The sequence below is a fragment of the Euleptes europaea genome, chromosome 4 (assembly GCF_029931775.1).
Source record: "Euleptes europaea isolate rEulEur1 chromosome 4, rEulEur1.hap1, whole genome shotgun sequence".
NCBI lineage: Eukaryota > Metazoa > Chordata > Lepidosauria > Squamata > Sphaerodactylidae > Euleptes > Euleptes europaea.
This window is the reverse complement of record NC_079315.1, coordinates 10,968,871-10,982,314: the sequence shown is the minus strand read 5'-3', so window position 1 is coordinate 10,982,314 and position 13,444 is coordinate 10,968,871. Positions and strand designations below refer to the sequence as shown.

The 13,444-nt window shown below is 49.2% G+C and overlaps 1 protein-coding gene across 2 annotated transcripts in view; it reads left to right on the top strand.

Annotated features, from left to right (window-relative positions):
• The window catches only part of USP5 (ubiquitin specific peptidase 5), a 30,194-nt gene extending 19,188 nt beyond the window's left edge, over positions 1 to 11,006 (top strand). The window contains exons 14-20 of one of the 2 annotated variants that reach the window (XM_056848339.1): positions 701 to 789; positions 1,363 to 1,485; positions 5,217 to 5,360; positions 6,149 to 6,294; positions 6,439 to 6,592; positions 8,644 to 8,728; positions 10,865 to 11,006. In XM_056848339.1, the coding sequence (XP_056704317.1) occupies positions 701 to 789; positions 1,363 to 1,485; positions 5,217 to 5,360; positions 6,149 to 6,294; positions 6,439 to 6,592; positions 8,644 to 8,728; positions 10,865 to 10,958 (835 nt within the window). In that variant the 3' untranslated portion in view covers positions 10,959 to 11,006. Of the gene's footprint in view, positions 1 to 700; positions 790 to 1,362; positions 1,555 to 5,216; positions 5,361 to 6,148; positions 6,295 to 6,438; positions 6,593 to 8,643; positions 8,729 to 10,864 lie in introns of both variants that reach the window. The other variant, XM_056848338.1, reaches the window with a different exon arrangement.
• The last annotated feature ends 2,438 nt before the right edge of the window (positions 11,007 to 13,444 follow it).

Genomic DNA, 13,444 nt, shown 5'->3' with positions numbered 1-13,444 from the left:
GATGAGACCATCACAGCAACCAGGTCCCTTCCTCTTTCCAAGTGAAGGGTGCATCTGGAAATTTGGATGTAGTTGATAAAAGGCACGTGTGGTTGATAAAACAGGAGCCACTGGGGAGCATCTTGGCCCGGCATGCATCCAGTCCACAAACCTGACCCTTCAGTCCATAAACCTGCCTCCCCTGAGCCACAAGGGCTGCCAATCATCAGCATATTGTCAATTTCAGAGATCCCTGACTTGTTTCTGTGCTAGAGGTGTCCCTTTTTCTTGCTGCGCTTATGGCAGTAGCTTGTACAGGAGGCGAGCCTAACACTGGAGCATTTCCTGGGGTGCCGTCTATCCAGCATGGTGTAGTGGTTAAGAGCGGTGGTTTGGAGCAGCAGACTCTAACCTGGAGAGCCGGGTTTGTTGATTCCCCACTCCTCCACATGAGTGGCGGAGGCTAATCTGATGAACTGGATTTGTTTCCCCACTCCTACACATGAAACCAGTTGGGTAATCTTGGGTTAGTCACACTCTCTCAGCCCTACCTACCTCACAGGGTGTCTTTTACGGGGAGGGGAAGGGAAGGAGATTGTAAGCTGGTTTGATTCTCCCTTAAGTGGTAGAGAAAGTCGGCATATAAAAACCAACTCTTCTTTCTCCCTCCGTCGTTGAAAGAGGATGTTTCACTGCTTCCCTCTCTTTCTCCCTTTTTCAGGACTACCCGGTTCGCCTCCTTCCCGGATTATCTAGTGATTCAGATTAAGAAATTCACCTTTGGCCTAGACTGGGTACCTAAAAAGCTCGGTAAGAGTAGCACTGTGGAGCCATGAGGATGCGCCAGGGTTCTGCACGTTGTAGAGGATGGTGCCGAGTTGTTTTCTTTTGCCCCAGAAGGTTGGACCAGAACCAACGGGTTGAAATTAAATCAGAAGAGTTTCCGTCTAGACACTAGGAATAATTTTCTAACAGAGTGGTTCCTCAGTGGAACAGGCATCCTCGGGAGGTGGTGAGCTCTCCTTCCCTGGAGGTTTTCAAGCAGAGGCTAGATGGCCATCTGTCAGCAATGCTGATTCTGTGAACTTAGGCAGACTATGAGAGGGAGGGCATCTTGGCCATCTTCTGGTCATGGAATAGGGGTCACTTGTTGTGTTGGAGGGGAGGTAGTTGTAAATTTCCTGCATTGTGCAGGGGGTTGGACTAGATGGCCCTGGTGGTCCTTTCCAACTCTACGATTGTGTGATTTAGCATACCCGTGGGGGCAGTCAGGCAGCATCAGCACCGGCTCGCTTGCCGGCCAAACGCTCGCAAGCTTGGGCCCCGCGCTTCGGCCGGGTTCCCCGGGGAGCCTTCCCAGCGGGTTCCCCTCTGTGTTGCCAGATGTCTCCATCGAAATGCCGGATGAGCTGGACATCTCCGTGCTGCGGGGGACCGGACTCCAGCCTGAGGAGGAGGAGATGCCTGACATCGCACCCCCGCTGGTGACGCCCGATGAGCCCAAAGGTAGCCTGGGTTTCTATGGCAACGAGGACGACGACTCCTTCTGCTCCCCTCACTTCTCCTCTCCGACATGTTAGTGACTCTTCTCTCCTCCTCCTTCCTCCTCCTCCTGGAGTCTTTCCTCCCTCGCTTCTTCCTTTCTCTCCCGGTGTCCTGTTGCCTGTGTTGCTGCCTTCCCTCCTCCTCGCTCTGTCCGTCTTTGTGTCACTTTACCAGTGAATTCCTGCCTGCCTTTCCCTCCTCTCCCCTCCCCACCTGGTGTCCTGGGATGTTCATGGCAGAACTGTTGTTGAACCAGTGGCGGCGGGGGAGGCATAAAGGGGAGGCTTGCGAGATTGCATTTCCAGAGCAGCCCAGCCTGCAGCCGCTCTGAAAATCTCATTTAGGGGAGCATCTCGTCGAAGAGCCGGGTTCTGGCCCCCCTTCCCTCTCCAGGAGTGCACCTCTAACAAGGCTTGGAATATCCTTGGAGATTCGCGTTCTCGCCAAACCACAGCCTGAATTTTATGAAAAACTGAAAATATTTTAATTAGATAATCGTTAATTAGAAAAAGAAATAGAATGTAAGAGATAATTCATTTATTTGTTTAGCCCTAGGCAGTTACAAAATATCCTTCCATATGTACAAAAGGTTTAAAAATATACATTGCCTGGATAAAAACTATTTCATACAGAATCTCTGTATGACAAATATCGCACTCATTTGCTTTCCTATACAAAATTTTTCTTAATAGCTTCAATAGCTCTAATCTTCCTGGCCGCAATGGCAAATTGAGACATTCTGAAGGTGACATGCGAATCAGAGTCAGAGAGTAAAAAAAACAATCAATTTCAGAACAATAATTTACTTCCTTCAAAATTCCATCCAAGAATTTGGCTCTAGGCTCACTATACAGCGGACATGACAGCACATAATGAAAAATGTCCTCCGGTGATAAAGATCCACAGATACATGTGCGATGTTCCTTTGGGATTTTATTATACCGCCCTGTCGGAAAGGCTGAAAGCATGGTCTGAAATCTTAGGGAGGTGAAAGCCGCCCTAAGGATCTGAGATGTGAGGTTAACCAAAAAGGATGATCTAAGATGGTCTTTCTTATCGTTATGGAGCCAGAGGGAAAATTTAGACTCTCGGATTGTTACTTTGTCAGTTAAGGCATCCATCCTAAACACCCAGTCACCCAGTCAAGATTTATCTGAAGCAGCATCTACAAGATCATCAGGTATAGAGTAGCGATGGTAAATGTTATTAAGGTGACTCTGGCGGGCTTGGTCTTTTACCAGTAAGTAATCAAAAGCTTTGCCACCAAACCCATCTGGCCTGATAGTCTTATGTTTTTTGCAATATTTTATTATAGCTAGATGCGCATGGACCCTGAGAGATGGGAGACCTGTTTATGCTCTCATCAGGGCTGCTGGGGTTCCTTTGGGAAGGGCTAGGATGCGCCTAAGAAAGTGGTTTTGGATTCCCTCTGTACTAAGGAGGGTAGCATCCATCCACCCCCATATTTCCACGCCATATAGCACATGGGGGACGACCTTGCTCTATAGAATGTAAGAATCTAAGCAATATGTAAATATAAGAAACTAGAAAGCAGTAAGTCAAAGAAAGGGATAAATTGATTGTAATCAAAGTTAAGTTACAAAACAATTTAACAATTTTTATGTGTATGTTTATTTGTTTTTGCCTGGGGGAGGGGGGGTTCGGAAGAACCATCGGGCTGCTTTGTGCTCATGGTTCCTCTTGGGAAACTTGCGCACAATCGGAGGCAGCGTCGCTACTCTCCAAACAGCAGCTCGCTCGGTTGCTACCAACTGTGCACGCCATCTCTTTGGAGAGTTGCTCAAGGTGGCTGAGGGAGAAAAAAATAGAACAAAACAAATTCAGTTTGGAACAATCGTATGAAAACTTAATCTGGAGAGCGACGAAACCCAGCAGCCAATAGTGGCGACTAAGGGGCCAGGAGCAACATAAAACAAGGTGGAATAAAGGGATTTTTTTTTTTTTTTTACAAAGTCTAGGTCCAAAAAAGGGGGGGGGAAACAAAACTCAATCCCAGAAACAGAATTAAGTACCTAGAAGGTCAAACAAAAAAACTAACAAGGCCAAAAATATGAGTAAAAGCTGAACCACTGAAAAATTGTCGAAGTTCACATAAGTTTAAACCAAATAATGCTAATGACTCCTATATGGCCTTGCGAGGGGCCTTCCAAACACATATATTAAAATAACACAATTGGCATAATATACAGTTAGACATACAATCATACGCAAAACATAGACATAAGCCAATTGTGTTATTTTAATATAGGTGTTTGGAACGCCCCTCACAAGGCCATATAGGAGTCAATAGCATCATTTTAACTTGCATTAAACCAGGGGTGGGGAATCTTTTTTCTACCAAGGGCCATTTGGATATTTACAACATCATTTGCAGGCCATACAAAATTATCAGCCGACCAAGCCCCAAGCAGGCAGCTGCCCCAGATGACACCCTCCTCCCCGGCATGGGCAAGCAGGCAGGCATCTGACCAGTGGCGCACTCGCCCACCTGGTGGCACAGGATGGTCTTGCACCAGCCAGGCATAGCCGTCCAGCCACATGCCGGAGTTGCTCCTGCTCCGCATGGTCGGGGCCAGATTCTACAGCTGGCTCCTACTACCTCTGCCTGCAGGGATGAAATGAGGACACAGTGGCGAAGAACTCCCCCTCCCCCTCGTGCATTCTGGCCCTGCCCCCTTTAACCCTTCCATTGTCGCCACTTCCGCCCCCAGCCCTCTTGTATTACAGAGGGAATATGTTTCTCCACAGCCTGGGTGGGAAAGGGTTAACACAGATTCTTGGGCGGTCCTAGCAGCTCCATAGCTAACGGCTCTTCTGCAAGGGCGGGGGGAGAAAGGTTCCTTTTCGCTGCCTTTTCGCTGCTCACATCTGCCTTGAATAGAGGCTATTCCTGTCCGCAGGAGGGGGCGGATCACCAGTCTTAGATCCTTCTGAGCTAGAGATCTGCCAGGACCCACGAAGGGCAGGACCAAATGATTTTGCGGGCCTGACATTCCCCACCCCTGTATTAAGCTTTTTAATGGTTTAGCTTTTAAATATATTTTTGGCCTTATCAGTTGTTTTTGCTTGACCATCTAGGTCACTGGTTCCCAACCAGGCGTCCGTGGACCCCCAGGGGTCCGCGAGAACTAAATTAAGGTCCGCGAAACAAAGTTATAAACCCATAATAAATTAATATTTTCAATTAAAAGTTCTCTATTATAAAAAGTATATATTCAAATATTATTCTAAGTTTAATGTTTAACTAACAGTTATGATTAAAGTTTATTTTCAAATTCTCAGAATTTTTATTTTGAACCTTGGGGTCCCTGTACCGAACAAAAAAGTCCTAGTGGTCCCTGGTCAAAAAAAGGTTGGGAACCACTGATCTAGGTACTTAATTCCAATTTTTATAAATTCCCCAGCTAAAAGGGTGGAACAAAACTCAGTTAAAAGCCTGAGACGGACTAGAATGTTTGGAGTTGCCACCTGCCCCACTTCTGTGGCCAGGGCATAGAGAGTAGGGCTTATTTACCTCCCACCTGTTTTCCAAACCCCTTGGAATGCAGATGTTGGGTTTGTTGCGTGGTGAGGCAGAGATCCAGGAGGAGTGTGGCTGGGCCAAAAGGTTACCTGAGGGGTTCTTCCGAAGTCCTGCTCTTCAACGCCCTCTTTTGCCTTCCCACCCACAGCCCCCATGTTGGACGAGTCGGTCATCACCCAGCTCGTCGAGATGGGCTTCCCGACGGACGCCTGCCGCAAGGCCGTGTACTACACCGGGAACAGCGGGGCCGAGGCTGCAATGAACTGGGTCATGTCGCACATGGACGATCCAGGTACGCCAGCGGCCCGCTTCCTTGTGACCCAGACCCTCTACTGACCTCCTGTTCTCTGGACACTGTACTGAGAGTCGGCTTGGTGTCGTGGTTAAGAGCAGTGGTTTGGACCAGTTGGCTCTAATCTGGAGAACTGGGTTTGATTCCCCCACTCCTCCACATGAGTGAAGGACGGTAATCTAGTGAACTGGATTTGTTTCCCCACTCCTCCACATGAAGCCTGCTGGGTGACCTTGGGCTCGTCACAGTTCTTTCTGAACTCTCTTAGCCCCACCGACTTCACAAGGTGCCTTTTGCTCTGCAATCGGACAAATCACCTATGCAAAGGACTCGCTGATAGCACCGCTGGGGCCAGTGGTGTGGGAAAAGGCAACAAGCACGGTGTGGTGTAGAGGTTAAGAGCGGTGGTTTGGAGCGGTGGACTCTAATCTGGAGAACTGGGTTTGATTCCCCACTCCTCCACGATGCTAATCTGTTGAACTGGGTAGGTTTCCCCACTCCTACTTGTGAAGCCAGCTGGGGGACCTTGGGCTGATCACAGTTCTCTCCGAACTCTCTCAGCCCCACCTACCTCACAAGGTGTCTGTTGTGGGGAGAGGAAGGGAAGGTGATTGTAAGCCGGTTTGATTCTTCCTTAAGTGGTAGAGAAAGTCGGCCTATAAAAGCCAACTCTTCTTCTCCTTTTCCTCCTTCTCTGGGGAGGGGCCAAGGTGACGGCAGTTTAAAACAGGCTGCTTGCACCTCCCCATTGATCGAGCCTTCTGAAGCTTCGTTTCACTCCTCCTTAGATTTCGCAAATCCTCTGGTTCTGCCTGGATCCAGTGGGCCGGGCTCCACGATCACCTGTCCCGATCCCCCGTCCGAAGATAGCGTGGCAACCATCGTCTCCATGGGCTTCTCCCGGGACCAGGCGATGAAAGCGCTCAGAGCTACGGTGGGTCGAGGGCGAAAGCCCCGTTGGAGATGCTCTCCCGTGGCCGAAAGCTCCCCCCCCCCTTTGCGGGAAACCTTGTGCCTGTTCTGGAAAGGGAGATGGCAGGGGCTCCCAGCCTGACAGCTTCCACCCTTTCGTCCGCAGAATAACAGTCTCGAGCGGGCTGTGGACTGGATCTTCAGCCACATCGACGACCTGGACGCAGAAGCCGCCATGGACATCTCCGAGGGGCGGTCGGCTGCAGAATCCATCTCCGAATCTGTTCCCATGGGGCCAAAAGTGCGCGATGGACCCGGGAGTGAGTCTGGGGCACAAGAGGAGCGCAGATCCTCGTCTTAGAGATGGGCTGGTTGGCTCTGGCTCCCTTCCCTTTTTTGGGGGGCTGTACTTTTAAAGCCTCCTATATCTTCTAAACCTTTACGATTGATTCTGCAGATGCCTGAACAAGGGTGAAAATAGGAAGGGCCCTGCTGGATCAGACCAGTGGTCCATCTAGTCCAGCATCCTGGATCACACAGTGACCAACCGGTTCCTCTGGAGGGACAACAACGGCATGGAGGCCGAGGCCTTCCCCTGATGTTGCCTCCCGCCACAGGCATTTGGAGGCTTACCGCCTCTAAAAATGAAGGCTCCCTGTAGCCCCCACAGCTAGTAGCCCCTGAGAAACCTTTCCTCCCTGCATTAATTTAATCCTGTTTTACAGTCACCTTGTGGCCGTGGCCACCCATACATCCCTTTTACACAATGCATAGTTAAATTGTAGAACTCCCTGCTCCAGGATGTGGCTGCTAACTTGGAAGGCTTGAAGAGGCAAATTGACATGTTCATGGAGGAGAGGGCTTATTTATAGCTACTAGTCAAAATGAATAGTAGTCACGATGCATACCTATTCTCTCCAGGATCAGAGGAGCATGCCTATGACATTAGGTGCTGTGGAACACAGGCAGGACAGTGCTGCTGCCGTCGTCATGTTTGTGGCCTTCCTAGAGGCACCTTGTTGGCCACTGTGTGAACAGACTGCTGGACGTGATGGGCCTTGGTCCTATCCAGGATGGCCTTATGTTCTTATGCCCACCAATCTCTCCCCTCTCCCCTAGGGGTGGCGTTTCGGCAGCCTGTTTTGGAGGGAAATGACAGGAAGGGGGGGGCTGTCTGGAGACGCACACTCCCACTTCAAGACGCATCTTATGTCTGGAATTTGCTGCCATGAGCTCTAGCAGTAGCCCCCTGGCTTAAGCGGGAGATGGGTTGGGTGAAACCAGACCTAAATAAAACAATGAAATATATTTATTGTAAAGCGCTTAAGCATCTATTAAAAACAACTGATACAGGGTTGTATAATCGAAAACCGCATGGGGCACACTCTGAATGTTATGCCAGCCCGGTCCAGAAAGAATTATTTTAACTACACGCCTTGGGTGTGTGCTTATACGTTTCTAAATATAGTTTAGTAACACTCAACTTGGATTACATCTTATTATACATACCTGTGCTGATGCTAATGGCGCTTTCACCCATCCTGAATAATGCCCTTTCAATCTACCTTCAATGCACTTTAACGATGCTTTGCAAGTGGATTTTGCCGTTCCACACAGTAAAGTCCAGCTTCAAAGTGCATTGAAGGTGCATTATTTGGCCCGTGTGAAAGCCCCCTGTATGATTATATTTGAAATTTGAAATTTTACATGAGCAAAATATGTTGTATTAGACCACCAAGGAAGGACTGGGGGGCATAACTCATTTGGCATGTGGTTTTAGATTATCAACCCTGGATCTCTTTCACTGTTATATTTAAGTCTTGTCTCACCCAACCTTTTGAGTACCCAACTTTGTTTTTCGGTTGGGTCTTCCCCCTCCCCCCCCATTTTGTCTAGTTTAAGTGGAAAATGAGACAGAGTCACTGAGTGCAAGTCTATTGCTAGATAATTAGCCACAACGGCTATGTGGAACCTCCACATTCAGAGGCGGTGGGTTCTATTGGATGTTAAGAGGACAGAGGTGGGGCCTTTGTGCCTTCTACAGACTGCCCAGACGCATCTGGGTAGTCGTGGCTGGAAACGGAGTGCCAGCTTAGGTGGGCTGTTAGGAGCAAGCCAGGCCCTTTGAGAGCTACTTCCCTGGAGAAGGGAGTTTGGGCGCTTGGGATGGACTCAATCCTACCACTTGCCTCTCACTTCAGGCTGGCTTCTGAGCCATCACGGGAACAAGATCTTCCAGGGTGTTTCCCTTCTAGAATCCATAGCTCAGAGTGGGAGCAGCCCCCACCCCCAGCTATTACAGGGGTCTTCGTGAAGGGTTACGAGCAGTCTGATTGTCTTCCTTCCCCCCCACCCCCTCTTTCCTCTTCAGAATATCAGCTCTTTGCCTTCATCAGCCACATGGGCACCTCCACAATGTGCGGCCACTACGTCTGTCATATCAAGAAGGAGGGCAGGTAAGGGGGCGAAGAGCACACCTGGAGAGACGGAGGCAGGGAAGGGATCCTGCCAAGCCGAAGTGGTTTCTCCTCTGTCTGCTGTAGAATCAGTTGTTGATTTTTGTAGGCAGGGGGAAGGGCTTAAATACTTGATGGGGGGTTTGAAGAATTTGGGGGAATATTCAGTAGGCAAGCCTCCTATCAGCAGGGCAGTGCGTGCTTTAAAATAAAAAAAACTTCATGTTCTCTATCACGGTAGGCCAAATTCTGCAGTGCACGTAGCAAGTGACCAAACCTGCAGCTTCCTTATTTTGCATAATTTTGCTGCTGAGAGCCAGTGTGATGTAGTGGTTAAGAGCGGTGGTTTGGAGCTGTGGACTCTGATCTGGAGACCCGGGCTTGATTCCCCACTCCTCCACATGAGCGGCGGACGCTAATCTGGGGAACTAGGTTGGTCTCCCCACTCCTTCATATGAAGCCTGCTGGGTGACCTTGGGCCAGTCACTCTCTCAGCCCCACCTACCTCACAGGGTGTCTGTTGTGGGGAGGGGAAGGGAAGGTGATTGTAAGCTGGTTTGATTCTTCCTTAAGTGGTAGAGAAAGTCGGCATACAAAAACCAACTCTTCTTTTGACTCAAGCAGGGCATGAAATCTGCCCATCCTGAGAAGAAAATTAGCCATGTGCAGTACTGAATTCATTTGACCTCCTGGGAATCTGAATGTCTTCTGAATATCTGAGGTTTCAGCAGGCAGGAGCCGGACACTATGCAACCCTTAACGGCTCAAAATTTGCCTCGAGTAGTTTTTTTTAAAGCCGAGGGTTTTTGAGAAGCTGAATGTGTGTGCCCAACAGCGCATGGAGCCTGTGGAGTGAAGCTAGGAGGCGCCACCACAAAGTGGCTGCCATGGGTGGGGGGGAGAGATGGGCAGTTACAAATGTTCTGACACAAGCATCCTATCATGGGGCCAGCTGTTTCTGAATGAGTGCCCATTGGGCGATTCCGAAGCACCTCCTACTCCAGTGAAGTGGAGGAACACTGTGATTGGCTTATTTATTATTGAATGAATGTAGCCATAGACTATTACAAATATGTCAGCAGTTACCTCTAATGGAATATTTTCCCATTATGTATATTTATAACTGAGTTAGTAAAATGCACAGCGTTAACTAAAAATTGCAGCACTATCACAATAAACCAGTAAGTCCTATCAGCCATTGAAATCAGCTCACAGGTTTGGCTCTTTTAGCAGCTATGTTGAACCTTATTTTCTTTGCTGCCAGTATTTATTTATTTAAAATATATATGAGCTGCCTTTCTCCCTTGCAGAACTCAAGGCAGCTTGCAATATATAAATAAAATGTTACTATAATACATTTTTAAAACCCACCATAAAAACAACGTATAAAAACCCTATGAAAACCAACAATTTAATATCCGCAATTAGGACTGCCAATAAAAAATACATCAATCAACTGAAGTCCTAAATAAAACTGTCTTCAACTGACTCCTGAAGATAGACAACGAGGGGCCAGGCACATCTGCTTGGGGAGGTTGTTCCATAATCTTTCCCATAATGCTTGGGGGACGAAGGAAGAAGAAAAGTTGGTTTTTATACCCCACTTTTTCTCTAGCTTTAAGGAGTCTCAAACTCCTTAAGCAATTGCCTTCCCTTCCTCTCCTCACAAAAGACACCTTGTGAGGTAGGTGGGGCTGAGAGAGTTCAGAGAGAACTGTGACTAGCCCAAGGTCACCCGGCAGGCTTCATGTGGAAGAGTGGGGAAACCAACCCGGTTCACCAAAGTAGCGTCCGCCACTCATGTGGAGGAGTGGGGAATCAAACCCGGTTCTCCAGATAAGAGTCCAGCACTCCAAACCACTATACCACACTTATAATCGCCTTCCCCGCCCCACAACAGGCACCCTGTGAGGCAGGTGGGGCTTAGAGAGAACTGTGACTAGCCCAAGGTCATCCTGTAGGCTTTTTGTGTAGGAGTGGGAAAACCAACCTGGTTCTCCAGATTAGTGTCCGCCCCTCATGTGGAGGAGCGGGGAATCAAAGTCCAAATCAGTGACACAGTGCCCACGGGGATTCTTGCCATTATGGCTTTGGCCTCTGATGCAGTTTGTTGTTTTTCTTCTCCCCCTCCCCTAGATGGGTGATCTACAATGACCAGAAAGTCTGCGCCTCGGAGAAGCCTCCCAAGGACCTCGGCTACATCTATTTCTACCAGCGGATTCCCAGCTAGGGCCATCCCCCTGCCGGGAGCGGAGTGGAAGCCGGCTGCCGGCAAGGGCGGGGGTGGGGGGGACCCGGCGGCAACTGACGCGAAGAAGCGGCAGCCGGCTCTCAACCCATGTGTGCCGCTGCCCCCCCCCCCCCAAGGCAAGCTTCCTCCCTACGGAAAGCCCGGCATCTGGAGCCCTCATGGACACTCATGGGCGGGGTGGGGGTGGATTTGAATCTCTCTGTGTGGAAGGAAGGAAAGTGTGTCTCGCCGAACCCGTCGCTCCAGGGGGATATTTACACACTGCTGTGTTGCTTCTTGGTGTAACTCTGACACTTCGGGGGTGGTCAGTTGTTGGGGGGGGAGGTGGGGAGGGAGCACTCGTGTACGTGTGGCTTTATGTACCATATCGGTGGGGCTTCTCCCTCCTCTTTTCCCTCTCCCCGGGAATTACGCAGGGAATAACCTGGGTCGCAAAGCCGCCCCCTTGTTCTTGTGCTCCTTAAATGCCAAAATTCAATGGATCAAATAAAAAAACAAAACTTCTGCCTCCCCCAATTCCGCCTGCGTGCCCGTCATGTTTTTCCACCTGGTGTTTGGGTACGTTCTCAACAGATCCGTCTGTATGCTCTGTCCACACCTGGAGGAGGGGGTGACCACCTCCTCCCCCGGGCGGCAATAGGGTTGCCAGGTTCCTCTTCACCACCAGCGGGAGCTTTTGGGGGCAGAGCCTAAGGAGGGTGGAGTTTGGGGAGGGGAGGGACTTCAATGCCATAGAGTCCAATTGCCAAAGTGGCCATTTTCTCCAGGGGAGCTGACCTCTGTCGGCTGGAGGTCAGTTGTAATAGCGGGATATCTGAATGAGAGTCTTCCACGTCGTTTGAATATTTTCCTTCTTTTTATCGTGCGACAATCTGTTTATATTTTTTCTTTAGCAAGATATAATTAGTTTGGGCAGCCAATCGGCCCTGTCCCCCCACTGTTCTACAATTAGTGCAATTGTAATTAGCTGCAATTAGTGCTCGTTTGGCCTCTACACACTTTATTGAACCATGATTTTTTCCTCTTTGTGCATCGGTGCCATTGTTTTGCACCAAGAAGGGTCTAAACCTTATATTAGGTCTTGATAAGAGGTCTGGGCCTAGGGTTGCCAGGTCCGCCACCGGCAGGAAGTTTTTTGGGTGGAGCCTGGGGAGGGCGGGGTTTGGGGAGGGGAGGGACTTCAATGCCATAGAGTCTAATTGCCAAAGTGGCCATTTTCTCCAGGGGAACTGATCTCTATCGGCTGTAGATCAGTTGCAATAGCGGGAGATCTGCAGCTAATACCTGGAGGTTGTATCAAAAATTAGTACAAGGCTCACTGTAATGCATTACAGTGAGCCTTGTACTAATTTTTGATACAGCTTGGCTTTTTAGTATTAGTGCTACTTTCTCCAGACAGTACCTGGAGGTTGGCAACCCATGCATTTGTAAAATGCAGACAGGTTTATACTGGGATAACCTTTGTTGTTCCAAGTGCTACTGGGCTCTTGTTTTCTGGCATAGTGGTTAGTGTAACTGGGAGTTAGGTGGGGCTGAGAGAGAATGACTTGCCCAAGGTCACCCAGCAGACTTCGTGTGTAGGAGTGTGGAAGCAAATCCAGTTCACCAGATTAGCCTCCACCGCTCATGTGGAGAAGTGGGGTTCTCCAGATTAGCGTCCACCACTCCGAACCACTGCTCTTAACTGCTACACCATGCTGGCTCTCCCAGTGGCATTGGGTCCCCAATTGAGCAGAAAGGGGTGTAAAAGAAGAAATTCTGCCGGAGGAAACTGGCCTGCATCCCCTAGCACTATTACCATGGGGGTCTTTTTATAAATTACTAGTTTTTAGAAGGAGATTGTGGTCATATATCTCCAGCTACTGCAGATGCACAAGCCTAGGCTGTCTGTGAACTTTGAAATGGGCTGACATTTAAGAAGGGTTTAGATTGCATGTCTTCAGCTCTTGAGGGCTAGCCAAAAAGAAGCTCTTTTCCTGCATCAGTCTGGGTCGGGCCTGGAAATCTGGAATTGCAACTGAGCCCCAGGCTGCCGAGATCAGTTTCCATTACCCAGGCTACAACCTAGGATTGCCAGGTCCCTCTTCACAACCTGCGGGAGGTTTTTGGGGTGGAGCCTAAGGAGGGCAGGGTTTGAGGAGGGACTTCAATGCCATAGAGTCCAATTGCCAAAGTGGCCATTTTCTCCAAGGGAACTGATCTCTGTCAGCTGGAGATCAGTTGTAATAGCAGGAGATCTCCAGCTGGTACCTGGAGGCTGGCAACCCTACTACAACCCCAAATCTCCAGGAATTTCCCCAATCCAGAGTTAGCAAACGCCTCCCCTCCCAGATTTCCTTGAAACACTCCCTGTATCTGATAAAGCAAGGTCTGACTCAGAATGCCTTTTGTCAGTCTTCAAAGGCCCCCTGGCCTTCTGTTTAATTTTACAAAAAGATCCTATGATCTTAAGGAAATGATGAGAG